Source organism: Procambarus clarkii, chromosome 78 (genome assembly GCF_040958095.1).
Source record: "Procambarus clarkii isolate CNS0578487 chromosome 78, FALCON_Pclarkii_2.0, whole genome shotgun sequence".
NCBI classification, from domain to species: Eukaryota; Metazoa; Arthropoda; class Malacostraca; order Decapoda; family Cambaridae; genus Procambarus; species Procambarus clarkii.
The window spans coordinates 9,876,118-9,896,305 of NC_091227.1; the positions used below are offsets into that span (position 1 = coordinate 9,876,118).

At 44.6% G+C, this 20,188-nt stretch overlaps 2 protein-coding genes across 2 annotated transcripts in view; both read left to right on the forward strand.

The window, feature by feature from the left end:
* Positions 1–311: 311 nt before the first annotated feature.
* LOC138357453 (cell surface glycoprotein 1-like) lies at positions 312–10,960 on the forward strand. The gene is made up of 2 exons (XM_069314308.1): positions 312–430; positions 8,608–10,960. The coding sequence occupies exons 1-2, from the start codon at positions 312–314 to the stop codon at positions 10,958–10,960; spliced, it is 2,472 nt and encodes an 823-aa protein (XP_069170409.1).
* Positions 10,961–19,903: 8,943 nt separating this feature from the next.
* Positions 19,904–20,188, forward strand: part of LOC138357454 (uro-adherence factor A-like) — an 18,684-nt gene continuing 18,399 nt past the window's right edge. Inside the window, exon 1 of the mRNA XM_069314309.1 lies at positions 19,904–19,958. Within this exon, the coding sequence (XP_069170410.1) occupies positions 19,904–19,958 (55 nt within the window). The remainder of the gene's footprint in view (positions 19,959–20,188) is intronic.

Genomic DNA, 20,188 nt, shown 5'->3' on the forward strand with positions numbered 1-20,188 from the left:
AAATGACCGACGGCTAGGCTAGCCGCTGTAAGTCTAGCTAAACCTGTGAATAACTATTATAACCACATTATTAGTAAATGTAACAGACATTAACTGAGGTGAAAAATAACCTGGAAGAATTAGATATAAGCGAAAAATCAAATGGAGAAATGCGGAGATTCGAACCAGCAACTGTAATGAAATAGTGGCATGTAGCGAGTGATAAACCAGTGTATTGAGCTTTAGTCCTCTCCCTCGTTCTCTCCGCCTATTCCTGCCTTCTCCCTAATATAGGTGTTTCATTAACAGTGACAAAGAGAATACTGACACGAATGTCAGATGTAAATCTTACTGAACAAACACATACACAAAGACCCGAAAGCAATAGCATTAAACATTATGATGAATACCGTGAGGAGACGTTTGTGCAGTATATGGAACTAATAAAGAAGTAATGTCTAACAGGCCATAATATGCCTGGGATACAGACGTATCTGGCAGTCTTCCCAAAGCTCGTGTCGAATACATTACGTGTCAGTTTTGTGAAGATGAAAATGTGTTCTCAAAATTATATTGTACACTGTTCCATGATGACTAATTCCCGATGCCTTGGGTTGAGATTTTCTGAAATACAGAAAATAGTTCTTCAGGTCCAACTATACTGAATCTGTACCCAAGATTTACTTTGTAATGCAACGAGTAATATATATATATATATATATATGATGAAATTATAACGTGAGCTTGTAAAAGTATTTTAACAATTTAATCGCCTTATGTACCGAGTGCTCAATATCCTACTATCTTGCATGTAGTTGAAAAGATCTCTGTCCACGGAGGACAGGAGAAAAATATATCTGCTGGTCAATATTGTAAATGAATGGCTACGTCTGAGGCCGGAACTAAACACTTATGTAATAGTACAGCTTCTCCTCTCCCTTTTCTCTTCCTCATTCTATCCGCCTTCTCAATTCCTCTTTCGTCTACTCCAACCACAATTCTGCCTTATTTTCTCTTCCAATACAGGCTTCACTCCCTGCCTCTCTCCCCACCATCCTTTGTCCTCTTCTCTCTCACCCATTCCTTCTTCCTCTCTGGCCTCTCCCCCCATCCCTGCCTTTCTTTTCTCCGCCCCCTGCTTTCTACCCCTGCCTCCCTCCCCTCTCCTCCTACTACTACCGCCAGCAATACCTTACAGTCAGCTCTCATGGGCACACACTCCCGCCTCACGCTCTAAACACCCGTTTTCTTCCAGCTGCCCAAAACATCACACCGACCCATCCATCAACCCACACTCCGCCGCCTCCCTATCTTTATTCCAGTACTGTGTGTGTGTGTGTGTGTGTGTGTGTGTGTGTGTGGTGTGTGGTGTGTGGTGTGTGTGTGGTGTGTGTGTGTGTGTGTGTGTGTGTGTGTGTGTGGTGTGTGGTGTGTGGTGTGTGTGTGTGTGTGTGTGTGTGTGGTGTGCGTGTGCGTGTGTGTGTGTGTGTGTGGTGTGTGGTGTGTGTGGTGTGTGGTGTGTGTGTGTGTGTGTGTGTGTGTGTGTGTGTGTGTGTGTGTGGTGTGTGTGTGTGTGGTGTGTGTGTGTGTGTGTGGTGTGTGTGTGCGTGTGCGTGTGCGTGTGTGTGTGTGTGTGTGTGGTGTGTGTGTGTGTGGTGTGTGTGTGTGTGTGTGTGTGTGTGTGTGTGTGTGTGTGTGTGTGTGTGTGTGTGTGTGTGTGTGTGTGTGTGTGTGTGGTGTGTGTGTGTGTGTGTGTGTGGTGTGTGTGTGTGTGTGTGTGTGGTGTGTGTGTGTGGTGTGTGTGTGTGTGGTGTGTGTGTGTGGCGTGTGGTGTGTGTGTGTGTGTGTGTGTGTGTGTGTGTGTGTGTGTGTGTGTGTGTGTGTGTGTGTGTGGCGTGTGGTGTGTGTGTGTGTGTGTGTGTGTGTGTGTGTGTGTGTGTGTATTCACCTAGTTGTGTTTGTAACTACCTTTTTTTCCACACCACACCACACACACACACCAGGAAGCAGCCCGTGACAGCTGACTAACTCCTAGGTACCTATTTATTGCTAGGTAACAGGGGAATTCAGGGTGAAAGAAACTTTGCCCATTTGTTTCTGCCTGGTACGGGAATCGAACCCGCGCCACAGAATTACGAGTCCTGCGCGCTATCCACCAGGCCCTGTAAACACACACCCACACACAGGTAGGTAGGTGTGTGTGTGTGTGTGTGTGTGTGTGTGTGTGTGTGTGTGTGTGTGTGTGTGTGCGCGCGTGCGTGCGTGCGTGTGGAGAAGACGAGCATGGATACCAAATTATGTAATACTGCAAGGCTCTAATTACCTTAGTAGCTGCCTCTCACAGCTTCTTGATCACTACGACAAAGTCACTGAGGCATTAGAAGAAAAACAGATTGTCGATGTGGTATACACGAATTTCGCAAAGGCATCCAATAAATGTGACCATGGCGTGATAGGACACAAAATGAGGTCAATAGGAATAACTGGTAAAGTAGGACGCTGGATACTCAGTTTTCTGTCAAACAGAACACAACGAGTAACAGTCAATCATATAAAATCTAGTCCAAGCGCAGTTAAAAGCTCTGTACCTCAGGGTACAGTCCTTGCACCGCTGCTTTTCCTTATTCTCATATCAGATAAAGACAAAAATACAAGTCACAGCTTCGTATTATCCTTTGCAGACGACACAAAAATCAGCATGAAAATTACTTCGGCTGAAGACATTGAAAAACTTCAAGCAGATATTAATAAAGTTTTTGACTGGGCATCAGAAAATAACATGATGTTTAACAGTGATAAATTCCAGGTACTCAGGTACGGTAAAAATGACAACCTTAAACATAATACAGAGTACAAAACGCAGTCAAATTTGCAAATTTGCCCATAGTAGGAAAACAGCATGTAAAGGATTTGGGAATAATAATGTCTGACGACCTAACGTTTAGGGAGCATAACCAAGCAAATATTGCAGCAGCCCAAAAAATGATCGGATGGATTACGAGAACTTTCAAATCCAGGGATCCCATCACAATGGTTGTACTATACAAGTCACTTGTACTGTCCCGTCCATTTCAGTAGCAGTACACACGCAGGTGCTGGTTCCTGGATATTGCTGCTCTTACATTTACCGTCCTAACTCTCGGAAATCTCACATAGCTTTCCCAACTTGTTTTCTATAAAATTATTATCAAGCAGACAACAGGTAGGTAGGCGATGGTTATATATATATATATATATATATATATATATATATATATATATATATATATATATATATATAATATATATATATATATATATATATATATATATATATATATTATATATATATATGTCGTACCTAGTAGCCAGAACGCACTACTCAGCCTACTATGCAAGGACCAATTTGCCTAATAAGCCAAGTTTTCATGAATTAATTGTTTTTCGACTACCTAACCTACCTAACCTAACTTTTTCGGGTACCTAACCTAACCTAACCTATAAAGATAGGTTAGGTAGGGTTGGTTAGGTAGGGTTGGTTATATCTACGTTAATTTTAACTCCAATAAAAAAAAATTACCTCATACTTAATGAAATGGGTAGCTTTATCATTTCATAAGAAAAAAATTTGACAAAATATATTAATTCATGAAAACTTGGCTTATTAGGCAAATCGGGCCTTGCATAGTAGGCTGAGAAGTGCGTTCTGGCTACTAGGTACGACATTATATATATATATATATATATATATATATATATATATGTTGTACCTAGTAGCCAGAACTCACTTCTCAGCCTACTATTCAAGGCCCGATTTGCCTAATAAGCCAAGTTTTCCTGAATTAATATATTTACTATAATTTTTTTCTTATGAAATGATAAAGCAACCCTTTTCTCTATGTATGAGGTCAATTTTTTTTTATTGGAGTTAAAATTAACGTAGATATATGGCCGAACCTAACCAACCCTACCTAACCTAACCTAACCTATATTTATAGGTAAGGTTAGGTTAGGTAGCCAAAAAAAGCTAGGTTAGGTTAGGTTAGGAAGGTTAGGTAGACGAAAAAACATTAATTCATGAAAACTTGGCTTATTAGGCAAATCGGGCCTTGAATAGTAGGCTGAGAAGTGCGTTCTGGCTATTAGGTACGACATATATATATATATATATATATATATATATATATATATATATATATATATATATATATACACAAACCTAGAAGGGGTACCACCTCTGGTGCCAATGTGGGGACCCATAGCCTCGGAGAAGAAAATAAAAAGTATTCAGAGAAGACCTTGTGGTTTCACACTGAACACTAATATTATCTTCTCCCATCCCCCATTCTTTTGCATGTACACATTTGTTTTATTTGAACTTTGTTACAAAAAAGGAGTTACATAAATGGTACAAAGATGATTATCATAAGTTGTCGAGTTCCTCAGATGGCGGACAGGAAATGCACACTGCATTCAGGAACCCTGAATGCAGTGCGCATTTCCCCTCTTTATCGCCACGCTGAGGCGCTGGAAAAGAAAGCTGGCAGCTCTAGGGTCCCTTGTTGTTTCAATGAGCTTAGAACCCAGTTCCTTAAAAAAACTGGTAGCACTTTTACCCCAGGCGCCGAGTGTCTCAGAAGCAATGGGCACAAAATTGTAGTGATGATCTAGTTCTCTGTACTACGAGATTTGGCTGCTTCCCTGTGGGTGGCAGCGCCACCTGGTTGAGCAACACTGAGGTCAATGTAGGTGTTAGCCAGGGTTGATAGGCATGTGTAGTCCCATACCAACTGCTTGCCGTTCTTCCAGGGGTTCACTGTGATACCATCCGGGCGACCAATAAGAGCATCAGAGTTATGGGGCGTTAGTTAACGGGGCTCTCTTTCAGCTGGGCATCCAGCTGTGGTGAGGCTCCTCTTTATGATGTTGTTAACTTTACCATGGTGGCCGTACCTGTCAGCCACCACCTCGCCGCAAATACACCTATATCTGGTGTAGATTGGGGCAGCAAGGCGGAGGGCCACAGCAATTCGGAGGGCGTGTGGTGTGAGACGCGTGCCAGTTGCTGACATTGGGGTTGCTAACAGGAAATCTCCTGCATGTGGGGCTTCTACTGCTGTGAGACAAGCAATGTCGTGTTGTGTTGTTGCAGGACCCAGGCACTGTGCAGCAACTTGGTCTACAATGGGGCCATCCCAGCTGGATTGCTTGTGGGCTTTTGGGGATGGTGGTTGAGGTGATGGGCCTGCATGAGAGGCCCACTCTGTGGCACAGCATGTAAAATTGGGATCATGTACACCTGCCAGCTGATGTAAGCTGGTAGAATTTGCTTCACAAGGTCGTCGGACCTTGTGTAGACTACCATCCGAGTGCCGGCGGGGAAGTGGTTCAAATAGCTTCGGCTATCACTTCCTTATGTCCGGTCGTGATGGTCAAGCGGATTAAGGCGTCCTGTACATACCAGTTGCGTTGCTCCTGGCAGTATGGGTTCGAGTCACTTCTGGGGTGTGAGTTTTCAGTTGCATATAGTCCTGGGGACCATTCAGGCTTGTTTATATATATATATATATATATATATATATATATATATATATATATATATATATATATATATATATATATATATGTCGTACCTAATAGCCAGAACGCACTTCTCAGCCTACTATTCAAGGCCCGATTTGTCTAATAAGCCAAGTTTTCATGAATTAATGTTTTTTCGTCTACCTAACCTACCTAACCTAACCTAGCTTTTTTTGGCTACCTAACCTAACCTTACCTATAAATATAGGTAAGGTTAGGTTAGGTAGGGTTGGTTAGGTTCGGTCATATATCTACGTTAATTTTAACTCCAATAAAAAAAAATTGACCTCATACATAGAGAAAAGGGTTGCTTTATCATTTCATAAGAAAAAAATTCTAGTAAATATATTAATTCAGGAAAACTTGGCTTATTAGGCAAATCGGGCCTTGAATAGTAGGCTGAGAAGTGAGTTCTGGCTACTAGGTACGACATATATATATATATATATATATATATATATATATATATATATATATATATATATATATATATATATATATATATATAATTTTTTTTTACCTAAAAGGGGTCCTGTCTCTGGTGCAATTGTATGGGACCCATAGCCTCAGAGAAGAAAATATAAAGAACTCAGAGTACACTCTACCTTGTGGATTCTCACTGAATATTTTGATATTTTCTTCTCCTACCCCTATTATATATATATATATATATATATATATATATATATATATATATATATATATATATATATATATATAACTTCATTTTAAAATTTAAACAAAAAGGGTTACAACATTGGTTATATGCAGGTTACAAGGCTACTTGTCACAGGTTGTAGAGCTCCTCCAGCTCCTCCGATGGCGGACAGGAACCATGGATGCAGTGAACATTACCTTTCTGGATCACCACATTATGTCTGTGGTGTGGAGAGTTAAACTGCTGTACATCTATTAAGTTCAGTTATTATTGTAATGATCTGTACAAGTTGTCACGAACAATGTTTCTGATTATGAATTTGAAAACTGTAATGATTTTAAAATAATTGATAAATGTAGCTTCTAAATCTAAATTCAAATCTTAAGTATACAGTTTATAATTACAGATATTACATGACATTATTATTATTATTATTATTATTTTCTTTTAGGTAAATAATTTACTGTAAATTTGTGTAAACACAATTATAAATGTACAAACATTTATGAATGAAGTATTTGAATTTTTAATTGAATTATACAAGTAAAACTCCGCTTATGCTCAGTTATAGCACATGGATGGCGATTATATATCTCATCTGATAATTAATAGCAACATGGACTTAGTGTTGCTGCGCCTCCCATACAAACCCTCCCAAACTCCACCATAATCTTATCTTATTCCCAAGCAACTACACACCAAGTCCCAATCCCCACACTCCCCCCACAAAATTGGGGGACTCCTCACCTCCAAAGGAGATGAGAATGGAGGATTATCCAGCCTCACCTCCCCTCATATTTGCCACACAATCCTATCTCCTCTCCAACACTACAACAAATACTGCATAATTGTAACCTAATCTTCCAGACAATCCCACCCACAGTCACTACACAATCCCACCTCACCTTTCACTCCAATCGCTAACCACTGCCGCTTTACTTCAAACAAAATCACATCTCATTTTCTACAAAATCGTGCCTCGTCCCCGACACAATCCCACCGGAGCATCCTGGTGTCATTCCCTGCCTCGGGGTCGACTGCAGCAAATAGGGAGTGCGGCCCGGGGCATTCAGGCCGCATTTAAAGTGAGTAGTTGAGGAAGATTTTTTGTACTCTAACTTGGTTATATTGACAAGCGTCTGAGCGCTGAATTGCTATTTGTGTTACGAGTGTTGACGCGGGTGTGTGGCTGAGTTATATATTAAGGTTATATAAGAGGTATATTGGCCTCCGCCTCTAGCTATCAACATTTTGCAACATTTCTGACGTCTTTGCTTCGTTATATATGATTTTAAAACTGTTGATTAAATTCTTTTCCACCAAACATTCTTCCAGTTTCTTCCACTGTTTCATGATTCAAACACTTAAGGAAAACTGCCTTACATCCTGTTGGTTCAAGTTCCCGTTGGCGTCCCCTCACTGTAGCAACAGTCGACTCTTTTAGTCTATATCTTAAAATCTTGTACGTTGTGATCATGTCTCTCATTCTGTTTTTTGTGATGATGTGCGATACTGTGTGTTGCTGTGATCTGTGTGATATGTATGATGATGTGTGATGCTGTGTGCTGTGTGATCTGTGGGATGCTGTGTGCTGTGTGATGCTGTGTGATTTGTGGGATGCTGTGTGCTGTGTGATCTGTAGGATGCTGTGTGCTGTGTGATGCTGTGTGCTGTGTGATTTGTGGGATGCTGTGTGCTGTGTGATCTGTAGGATGCTGTGTGCTGTGTGATGCTGTGTGCTGTGTGATTTGTGGGATGCTGTGTGCTGTGTGATCTGTAGGATGCTGTGTGCTGTGTGATCTGTGGGATGCTGTGTGCTGTGTGATGCTGTGTCATGCTGCTGAGCGCGTGCGAGAGAGGAGGTATTATGAGTATGTGTAACCTTGTTACCTTACATGGTGTCCCTACCTCCGGACACTACACCTCCGGACACTACACCTCCGGACACTACACCTCCGGACACTACACCTCCGGACACTACACCTCCGGACACTACAACTCCGGACACTACACCCTCGGACACTACACCTCCGGACACTACACCTCCGGACACTACACCTCCGGACACTACAACTCCGGACACTACACCCTCGGACACTACACCCTCGGACACTACACCTCCGGACACTACACCTCCGGACACTACACCTCCGGACACTACAACTCCGGACACTACACCCTCGGACACTACACCTCCGGACAGTACACCTCCGGACACTACACCTCCGGACACTACACCTCCGGACACTACACCTCGGACACTACACCCTCGGACACTACACCCTCCGGACACTACACCTCCGGACACTACACCTCCGGACACTACACCTCCGGACACTACAACTCCGGACACTACAACTCCGGACACTACACCCTCGGACACTACACCTCCGGACACTACACCTCCGGAGCACTACACCTCCGACACTACACCCTCGGACCCGGACACTACACCTCCGACACTACACCCTCCGGACACTACACCTCCGGACACTACACCTCGGACACTACACCTCCGGACACTACACCTCGACACTACACCTCCGGACACTACCAACCTCCGGACACTACACCTCGGACACTACACCTCCGGACACTACACCTCCGGACACTACACCTCCGACCTACACCCTCGGACACTACACCTCCGACACTACACCCTCGGACACTACACCTCCGGACACTACACCCTCGGACACTACACCTCCGGACACTACACCTCCGGACACTACACCTCCGGACACTACACCTCCGGACACTACACCTCCGGACACTACACCCTCGGACACTACACCTCCGGACACTACACCCTCGGACACTACACCTCCGGACACTACACCTCCGGACACTACACCTCCGGACACTACACCTCCGGACACTACACCTCCGGACACTACACCCTCGGACACTACACCTCCGGACACTACACCCTCGGACACTACACCTCCGGACACTACACCTCCGGACACTACACCTCCGGACACTACACCTCCGGACACTACACCTCCGGACACTACACCTCCGGACACTACACCTCCGGACACTACACCTCCGGACACTACACCCTCGGACACTACACCTCCGGACACTACACCTCCGGACACTACACCCTCGGACACTACACCTCCGGACACTACACCTCCGGACACTACACCCTCGGACACTACACCTCCGGACACTACACCCTCGGACACTACACCTCCGGACACTACACCCTCGGACACTACACCTCCGGACACTACACCTCCGGACACTACACCCTCGGACACTACACCTCCGGACACTACACCTCCGGACACTACACCTCCGGACACTACACCCTCGGACACTACACCTCCGGACACTACACCTCCGGACACTACACCCTCGGACACTACACCTCCGGACACTACACCTCCGGACACTACACCTCCGGACACTACACCCTCGGACACTACACCTCCGGACACTACACCTCCGGACACTACACCCTCGGACACTACACCTCCGGACACTACACCTCCGGACACTACACCCTCGGACACTACACCTCCGGACACTACACCCTCGGACACTACACCTCCGGACACTACACCTCCGGACACTACACCCTCGGACACTACACCTCCGGACACTACACCTCCGGACACTACACCTCCGGACACTACACCCTCGGACACTACACCTCCGGACACTACACCTCCGGACACTACACCCTCGGACACTACACCTCCGGACACTACACCTCCGGACACTACACCCTCGGACACTACACCTCCGGACACTACACCCTCGGACACTACACCTCCGGACACTACACCTCCGGACACTACACCCTCGGACACTACACCTCCGGACACTACACCTCCGGACACTACACCTCCGGACACTACACCCTCGGACACTACACCTCCGGACACTACACCCTCGGACACTACACCTCCGGACACTACACCTCCGGACACTACACCCTCGGACACTACACCTCCGGACACTACACCTCCGGACACTACACCTCCGGACACTACACCCTCGGACACTACACCTCCGGACACTACACCTCCGGACACTACACCTCCGGACACTACACCTCCGGACACTACACCCTCGGACACTACACCTCCGGACACTACACCTCCGGACACTACACCCTCGGACACTACACCTCCGGACACTACACCTCCGGACACTACACCCTCGGACACTACACCCTCGGACACTACACCTCCGGACACTACACCTCCGGACACTACACCTCCGGACACTACACCTCCCGACACTACACCTCCCGACACTACACCTCCCGACACTACACCTCCCGACACTACACCTCCCGACACTACACCTCCCGACACTACACCTCCGGACACTACACCTCCGGACACTACACCTCCCGACACTACACCTCCCGACACTACACCTCCGGACACTACACCTCCCGACACTACACCTCCGGACACTACACCTCCCGACACTACACCTCCCGACACTACACCCCCGGACACTACACCTCCCGACACTACACCTCCCGACACTACACCTCCCGACACTACACCTCCCGACACTACACCTCCCGACACTACACCTCCCGACACTACACCTCCCGACACTACACCTCCCGACACTACACCTCCCGACACTACACCTCCCGACACTACACCTCCCGACACTACACCTCCCGACACTACACCTCCCGACACTACACCTCCCGACACTACACCTCCCGACACTACACCTCCCGACACTACACCCCCGGACACATCCACAGTTGTGCAGCTGCCCTAGACTATATAAAGGGGAGTACAGTGTGTCAAAAAAGCTAGCTACGTGTTGCGAAAAATCCCCATCAGACAAGATGGTTGGTCATACAGAGGCATGTGACAAGTAGTCTGCACTGACAAACTCTGGGTGTAATATGAGGATATCATCATGAACACAAGAGTGAAGAAAGTAATTGCGAAGCTCCAGGTACTTCATGCCAACTGGTCTGAATGGTCTAATAACTGGGCATTCGGAGATGTAGTGTGGCAGATCATGTCGCAGTTCCTGCTCACAGAGTTTGCACCTGGAGTGCTCAGGATCTCCCAATCTAAAATATAAGCTGGAATTACCAAAAAAATCTCTGGAAAAACGCACATCAGCTTCCAGGGGGAACTTTAACGTATGAGAAAAAAATAAATAATATTTGGTGCAGATTAAACCAAAGCAATATAGATGTCGCCGAGTAAGCAACTGTCCTGCCAGAGACACTGAGTGCAAGTTCAACCTCAATAGGTGAGGCGATTTGCTATCTACAAAATTAAGTTTCGTCAGGTTTATGGTCTTGTATATCTTTAGGAAGGCTTGCAACATTCACTAGGAGGGAATAGTGCAGTATGCCCAGCGGCACTATGCCGGACGGCTCATGCTACTCAATTCTCAGCCCGACAACAAAATTCCGGCTTTGTTGCCATTACTAGTATTGCTGAGTGTTAGTGGTTGAGTATCAGGACGATATAGTTACATCCATCAGGCACCGTGTAACGATTCTATTAAAGACAGCCCACGAACCAAACATTTATCAGAAAACGAGGCACAGTGGAAAATAATGGAGGAACTAAGTCAAACTATCTATCGGAGCCCCTCTCCTGCAGCCAATGTTCAGATGCTGTTTACCTGTATCTATAAGAGAATATGTCTGCTCGAGGGTGGAGGCCAGATGCTTGGGGCTAGTCTGTAAACCTTGCAGGATAGGAAGGAGAGGTAGGGGACGGGAGGGAGGCAGGATGAACGGAGCAGAGAGAAAGGGGAGGGAGGGAAGGACAGACAAAGGGAGAACAGAAGGCAGACATGCAGGTAAACAGCAGGTAGTGAGAATGGGAAATAAAATGAGGGCCAGAGCGAATGGGGGAGTACAAAGGTAGAGCGGGAGGGAAAGAGAATGGGAGAAGGCGATAGCACAAGGGAGAGAGAACGAAAGGTAGGGAAGGAAGGAACGAGAGAGAAATGGAGGGAGTGAGAATAGTCTGGAGATGGGGAGGAAAGGAGGACGGGAGAGAGATGGAGAGAGGACGGGAGAAGGGGAGAGGGGGAGGGGGAAAAGGGAGAGAGATGAGTGTGTGGTGATGCAGGTTGGGATGCTGTATATGTTCCCAGTTATTATAATTTCTCATCATTTTCTTGGATTTGTTTTTGGCGGAATGATGCCTGGTCGAGAGAGAGAGAGAGAGAGAGAGAGAGAGAGAGAGAGAGAGAGAGAGAGAGAGAGAGAGAGAGAGAGAGAGAGAGAGAGAGAGAGAGAGAGAGAGGGGTGGGGGGTGTTCAGGTGCATGTACCATATACATAGTCGTGTTGATGAGCATAAATATCGCCATAATACATAACCATGGGCACGCCTACCACCCGCTTGCATTGTCACATTACCAAATTCATTATTTATTTATTCTGTCAAATGTGGTGTAAAAATTACGTAGAAGATACATTGAGAACTTCAGTTACAGCGAAGATGTCTGCCTGCTGGAGAACACTTCCATTAGCTTATAAATATGTTTTATATATATACAACATGACGGTAGAGCAGCTGAAGGCTCTCGCTTTACTCCACACTCCCGCCTGCAACATACAATAACATATTTGCAATGAAATGTCTTGGGACTGAAGTGATATTCAATAAATGTTGTCATAATTGTAATAAACTCCTAAGACAGCTGGAAGACCACCGTAATATCAGACTATTGTTGTTGGTTCAGTCCCTCCTCCTAAAGTTCCAAAACGTCATGAAAACGGTTAAGTAACAATGTCCTCTCGTAACCTAACAGACTAAGCCAGCAACCCGTCCTCTAACAAATTACGTCGCTTTTCGCTGGTATGCGTTACGGCCAAATATCGACGTATTTGGATATTTATTTTTCCAAAACAGCAAGTTGAAGGTCCTCTGGTAGGTTAGGAGGGCAGGAAGTTCTCGTAAAGTTTCAAAGCATCATAAAAACCGTTAATTGCAAGTTTCCTCTCCAAACCTTACAGCCTAAGCCAGAGGACCCAAAACAGAAAACGTGACATTCAAGTCACTTTCGCCAGCCGCTTCCATTTTCCAGTACGATGATTTTTGGCCTTATGTAACGCATACGAGCGAAAAGCGACGTTATTTGAAAGAGGACAGGTTGACGGTTAGGCTAGTGACGCAACCCGCCAGCAGGTGGCTTCTGGCGCCCATGGGTCGAGGGGCGGCATTAATATCCCGCATGATGAGTTAATTCCCAGAACTAGTTGCAGTCACTCAATATTCCTTATCACAGCGAGGCAAGAAGAAGACAAATTACTTTTACTAGAAAAGATTGAGAAGGTCGACTTCTGACGCGGAAAAATATTTTACTGAATTAAAATCGATAACCTCATAAACAGCGTCCGGAGACAACTCTCTTCCATAACCGATGTAAACAAGCTTTTACATATTTCTTTGAGCAGCAGTTTCAGTGTTTACGTTTTTGGCTAGAAGACGTATTGTCTCAATCATATCCTCGCGTTTATAATATGTTTTCAACATCTTTAAAGACTTCAAGCAGCTTCGAAATCTGAGGTCTACTCGTAGCCTCATGTCTCTTCACAGGCTGAGGTCTCCTCATAGGCTTCGTTCCCTTTGAGAAAACAGTTTTAGTTCTTGTAGTCTTTATAATACACCAAGTAATTCACGCGTTATACCGAGGGAACAATGCATGTATCACTTTGTAATCAACATCTCTCCATAATGTCCAGTACTTGAACCACTTGACCTTGGCAGCAGTTGTCTGAGCATTTGACACTAAAGTTTAATATTCTTGCCACTAAATTATATTTCACTGCATTTACAGTATCTACACTGAAATTAGTGTCCTCATCTCTAGCCACTGTGACAGCGCTGACAATCACAGGAACAACGTAGAACTGACAAACACAGGAACAATGTAGCACTGACAAACACAACAACGTAGCACTGACAAATACAGAAACAGCGTATAACTAACAAACACAGGAACAACGAAGCACTGACAAACACAGGAACAACGAAGCACTGACAAACACAGGAACAACGAAGCACTGACAAATACAGAAACAGCGTATAACTAACAAACACAGGAACAACGAAGCACTGACAAATACAGAAACAGCGTATAACTAACAAACACAGGAACAACGAAGCACTGACAAACACAGGAACAACAAAGCACTGTGTTATGACCCCACGTAGCCTGGGTGGAGCAAATCTACCCCGGTGAGAGTTAGTCTGCCTTCCGGACCTATTTGAGAGGTCAGAGGAAAGATGTATATATATTAAATAATTGAGTAAACCTCAGTGAGTAATCTCAGGGTACTAGCAGAGGATGGGCGTTGGTAATAAGTGACATGAAGTGAGATGTCGATACTTTGGGACGTGAAGTGACGCTAGCAGGAGGTCGTGACACAATTTGAGTCACGACTGTCGTCAGAGGTGATTGTTGTTACGAATCTCACTAGGATTCTGCCATTACTCTTGATTCTCATATTACTTTATTGTCTTGTTCTTTAATATAGCATCTAGTTGTATGATATAAGATTTTGTATGTTATATATATATATTATAGCATGCAGTAGTGTGCATGAGTTACATTATATTGTGTGAGGCTTTTGGTGTTAATTTCTCATGTAGTTTCTCCGTGTGGGCGGTTGACCATATTTGGATATGGCCAGTGTGGGAACATTGTTGTCAATCGAGTGTTTATAGTTTACATTGAGTTATGCCCATATTTGGTTTCTGTATTATTGTATGGAATGTTGTACCAGTGTTTACTACTCTTTAGTTTAACAATGTTTTGAATATTAGTGCTGCGTTTTATTATTAGATTTTCCACAATGTTTGTGTGGACGGTTAGTTGATTTTTGGGTAGACGCTTGGCCTGTGGTCCAAGGCGTGGGCAGAAGCGTGGCGGCTGCTGTCATGAGGAGTCATGGTTTAAGTTAAGTCATTGGTCACTGTTATTTTAGCCCATATAAATGTTAATTATCTGGTTAGATCATATTGTATATATCTCTCTAATTAATCCATGTCTTGGTGATAGTGCTCATGTCTCAATAAGGAGGTTATTCTATGATTTGCATGCTGGAGAATATTTCTGGTTATTATTTATACATTTAATTGTTATTACGTTTGTCCCCCTTAGCATAAATATATTGTTCTCCATTTTATGCAGTGATGTATATTTACCCCTAGACAGTTGTTGGCAAGGCCGATTTAGTATTTTCTTTATTGCACTGCGGGGAGAAGAACCTTATTTAGTCTCAAGGGTGGTAACAATTGTACTTTGTTGATTCTTCCGGAATAAGTTAGAATATAGTTCCCTGTGTTAGTGTTGGAGTGAAGACTACTTGTCTACAAGTGTGAGGAGGCTGTTGGGGACTTAGTACACAATTTCTCTGTGATTTTGATAAATTAGAGACAACCTGGAAGTGAGCTTAGCTCGCGCCTTGGTGAAACTCTAATTGTTGTGCCTTCAAGAGGAAGAAAGCAAGCAGGACTTTCTGTTGTGGAGCCTGCCAGGCGACGTTGTGAACTCAAGTCGTGGACCGGAGGAAGCCTTGTGAGCAAGTCCTGAAGTATTTTTGTGGGTGGCCTGTGAGAGCGCCATGTTTGAGCTCCAGTGAGTGAGAGTCCTCACATCAGAGATTTCGGCGGTTTGTTTGGGAAGGAGTTCATGGAGAAACTTCGAAGTTAGAGAAGTTGATGGAGAAACTTCGAGGTTGTAGAAGAAGTGTGTGCTGAACTCTGTGGTGGAGCAGAACTCCATAGTGAGGGTTGACTTCAAGCAGTGTAGAGGAGCTACACGTGTCTCTGTGGCATCATTGGTGAAGCGTCACTGATGTTGGACTAGGACTTTGTTGTGCAGCAGATTGGGAGAACTGCAGAGGTGCCTTTCCTGATATTTTGGAGGACCAAGAGATAAGTATTGGTGGTGAGCCTCTAGGAGCAGAACAGTGGTTCATGGTGGACACACATAATGTATAAGGGAAGTGCTGGAATACTTATTGGCATGTAAGACGCAGTGTAAGGTGAGAGATTGATTTCTTCTTGTGTTGGGGGATACTTATGTAGATGTTTCTGGTGTTTCAGCCCCGAGCTGAGTTTCATATATGTTACGAATCTTACTAGGATTCTAACATTACTCTTGATGCTTATATACTTTATTGTCTTGTTCTATAATTAGTATAATATCCAGTTGGGTGATATTAGACTATTGTATGTTATATATGGTAGCATGCTGTAGTGTGCCTGAGTTGCATTATATTGTATGAGGCTTTTTTTGTACAAGTATTTTCATGTTGGTGTCTTCCATGTGGGGGGATGACCATATTTGGATGTGGCCAGTGTGGGAACTTGTTGTCAAGTGAGTGGTTATAGTTCAACCTTGATTAATTCTTATTATTGTTTGCCAGTAAATTATATTGAGCAATGAAACAGTATTAAATAATATTAAGATTAATAATGATTTGAATATTTGTACTACATTTTGTTAGTAGAATTTCCACAATAGTTTATGTGGATGTTTAGTTGATATTGTGGTAGGATGCCTGGCCTGGGAACCTACACTTTGGTCAGAGGCGTGGCAGCTTTGGTCGAGAGGAGACATGTGTATTATTGCATGCTAAAGAATATTTCTGGCTATTATCTGTACCATTTAATTGTTATGTTTGTCACCCTTAGCGTTATCTTGAGATGATTTCGGGGCTTTTTTAGTGTCCCCGCGGCCCGGTCCTCGACCAGGCCTCCACCCCCAGGAAGCAGCCCGAGACAGCTGACTAACTCCCAGGTACCTATTTACTGCTAGGTAACTGGGGCATTCAGGGTGAAAGAAACTTTGCCCATTTGTTTCTGCCTCGTGCGGGAATCGAACCCGCGCCACAGAATTACGAGTCCTGCGCGCTATCCACCAGGCTACGAGGCCCCTAGGGATATATTGTTTTATAGATATATTGATATATTGTTTTATATCCCAGCGTAGATATATTGTTTTCCCAATTTATGCAGTGTTTTTTCTTTACCCCTAGACACCTGTTGGCAAGGCCGATATAATATATATATTGATCACTGCGGGAAAAGAATCGTACTAAGTCTCAAGGGTTGTAACAATATACTTTAAGGGGCCGAGGATACAGTATTGTTGTGACAGGATTTCAGCCCCATTTAGTGAGGGAGAAGTAAGTGGTAAGCCAAGAGTTGGGCAGCCACTTGATATGGACAGTTGGTGACGCCAGGATATGATATTGGAATGCTACCGGGTTGTAGCAAGTTAGTGTTGTATGATAGTGTTTCATTTTATATATTATGTAGTATGTATGTTTTCTTTCTATAATATGTATATGTATAATATGTAATTTACCTAGATCAAGAGAATTACAGGTTGATCTAAGTAAATTACAAGCACTCCAGTGTCCATTGCTGGTCGACTGACGGTAGAGGGAGTGTGGCTGCCATGGTCGGTTGTTTGTTTTGTGAAGGAGTGGTTGGGGACCAAAGCTATCTTTTAGAGGTTTAAGTCCCAAAATCCCCAAACCCCCTCAGGGCAGAGTAAATATTGGGGGCCTGTCCGGGATTGAATTGACACACCCACAGTTCGAGTCCAGGAGGTGGGACTGACACGCCCATTGCAGTTGTAGGTAGCTTGTGTGACAGAACAACTGTCACACAAGCTACCGTGACAACTGACAAACACAGAAACAACGTAGCACTGACAAACACAGGAACAACGTAGCACTGACAAACACAGGAACAACGTAGCACTGACAAATACAGGAACAACGTAGCACTGACAAACACAGGAACAACGAAGCACTGACAAACACAGGAACAACGAAGCACTGACAAACACAGGAACAACGTAGCACTGACAAACACAGGAACAACGAAGCACTGACAAACACAGAAACAACGTAGCACTGACAAACACAGGAACAACGAAGCACTGACAAACACAGGAACAACGAAGCACTGACAAACACAGGAACAACGAAGCACTGACAAACACAGGAACAACGTAGCACTGACAAACACAGGAACAACGTAGCACTGACAAACACAGGAACAACGTAGCACTGACAAACACAGGAACAACGAAGCACTGACAAACACAGGAACAACGAAGCACTGACAAACACAGGAACAACGTAGCACTGACAAACACAGGAACAACGTAGCACTGACAAACACAGGAACAACGAAGCACTGACAAACACAGGAACAACGAAGCACTGACAAACACAGGAACAACGAAGCACTGACAAACACAGGAACAACGAAGCACTGACAAACAAACGTAGGCACAGCTTTTTACACCCACAAAACATGTTAACAAATTAGGCAACTAATTTCAAGCAAATTCGGAGAGTTGGTTTCTAAACTGTTTTTAACTTGAAAACATTGTTGAAACTTTTTATCAGACGTGTGTGTTGTTGTGGGGCGGGTGTGGGTGACGCCAGCCCTTAATGACCCGTTATTGATGAAAACCAACTGTACCGCTCTCGTTAGTGGTTCACTGGTGGTGGTGGTGGTAATGGTGGTAGTGTTAGTGCAGCCCGTCCTCCAAACAAAGATCCAAAAGTGATTCCATGCACCCGCCAAACCCCCTGTTTATGAATGAAAAGCGGTTTACACACGACTCACAACTGCTGACGTTCGAACATATCCGGAACAAGTGCTTCACTGACGAATTTTGTTCGAATCACAACACTATCAATGCTTCACCCACGTACTACAAATACAAATAAACGCCAACAGAACCTAAACACCTAACCTAACCTAACCTATGCCTATATATGCACAATATGCTAATATATTATAATATTAATTTATACTTGAGAAAATTCCCGTTTTGAATGAACAGCATGTTAAAATTTATGAATGCGTCTGTGGGGTCGACCACTGGATGTAATGGACTCGAGTCGAGGACGGGTTGGTTAGTGATGGTTGTAGCGGGTATCCTCATTCTAGTACTCGCATTTCCTTTATAGTGTAGATCAGTATTTCGCAACCTGGGATTGAAGAGAATCCTAAGGGGTTCCACCAGAGGTCAGGTGAAAGAAACTGCACATTTTGACCAGACGACACACTAGAAGGTGAAGGGACGACGACGTTTCGGTCCGTCCTGGACCATTCTCAAGTCGATTGTGAATGGTCCAGGACGGACCGAAACGTCGTCGTCCCTTCACCTTCTAGTGTGTGGTCTGGTCAACATACTTTAGCCACATTATTGTGACTCATCGCTTGCAAACTGCACATTTGTTTCTGCCTTGGCCGGGAGCGTGTCCCGAGCCCTGAGGACTAAGACCCCCGAGCGCTGTTCACTCGGCCGCGAGGACCGTTATTTGTGTGTGTGTGTGGGGGGGGGGGGGTGTTAGAGAGCAAGCAACCTCTGGTGGCCAACATGCTGCATCATTATATGCAGCTGCCAGTTACAGGAGCGAGCCCCACGCACTGGAGGCCCTCGGGAGAATCACCTGAGGGCCTCCAGATACTTGAACACTAACAGTGACAGAGAATGGCAACTCAAGCAAGCATTCCACATTCCTTTTCTCTGATTAGTCTCTTCACTACACACACAAATCACAATAGCGTGATGCATCAAATGAACAAATCCACAGAGGCAATGTGGATTTGTTCATTTGATGCATCACACTACTGTGATTTCTGTGTATAATGAAGTAAGGGTGAAGAAGTAGAACGGCCTACTGACATAGCTCGAGTGCATGGGGGAGTTGTGTAAAACCCTGGTTTATGTCTCGGAGAGGCTGCAGGAGCCAAGTAAGTTCAATAGAACTTCTGGTTTCAACTTTTTGACCATGTCGTAGCTCAGTTATTTAAGGCAGCGTCTGGGATGCTCTCAGACGTAGGTTCGAATCCGCGTCACGGCCCTTGTGGATTAGTCTCTTCACTCTAACATGCACTCGCTATAGCTTAACAGACGTACGCGCATACACCATTAAGTTGATGCACACATATGTACACAAATATACGCCACATATATATATATA

Coding starts and splice junctions, on each gene's coding strand:
- LOC138357453 (XM_069314308.1), top strand. CDS start 312: ATGTCAGATGTAAATCTTACTGAACAAACACATACACAAAGACCCGAA. Junction 431..8,607: donor TATATGGAACTAATAAAGAA/GTAATGTCTAAC, acceptor ACACCTCCGGAG/CACTACACCTCCGACACTAC.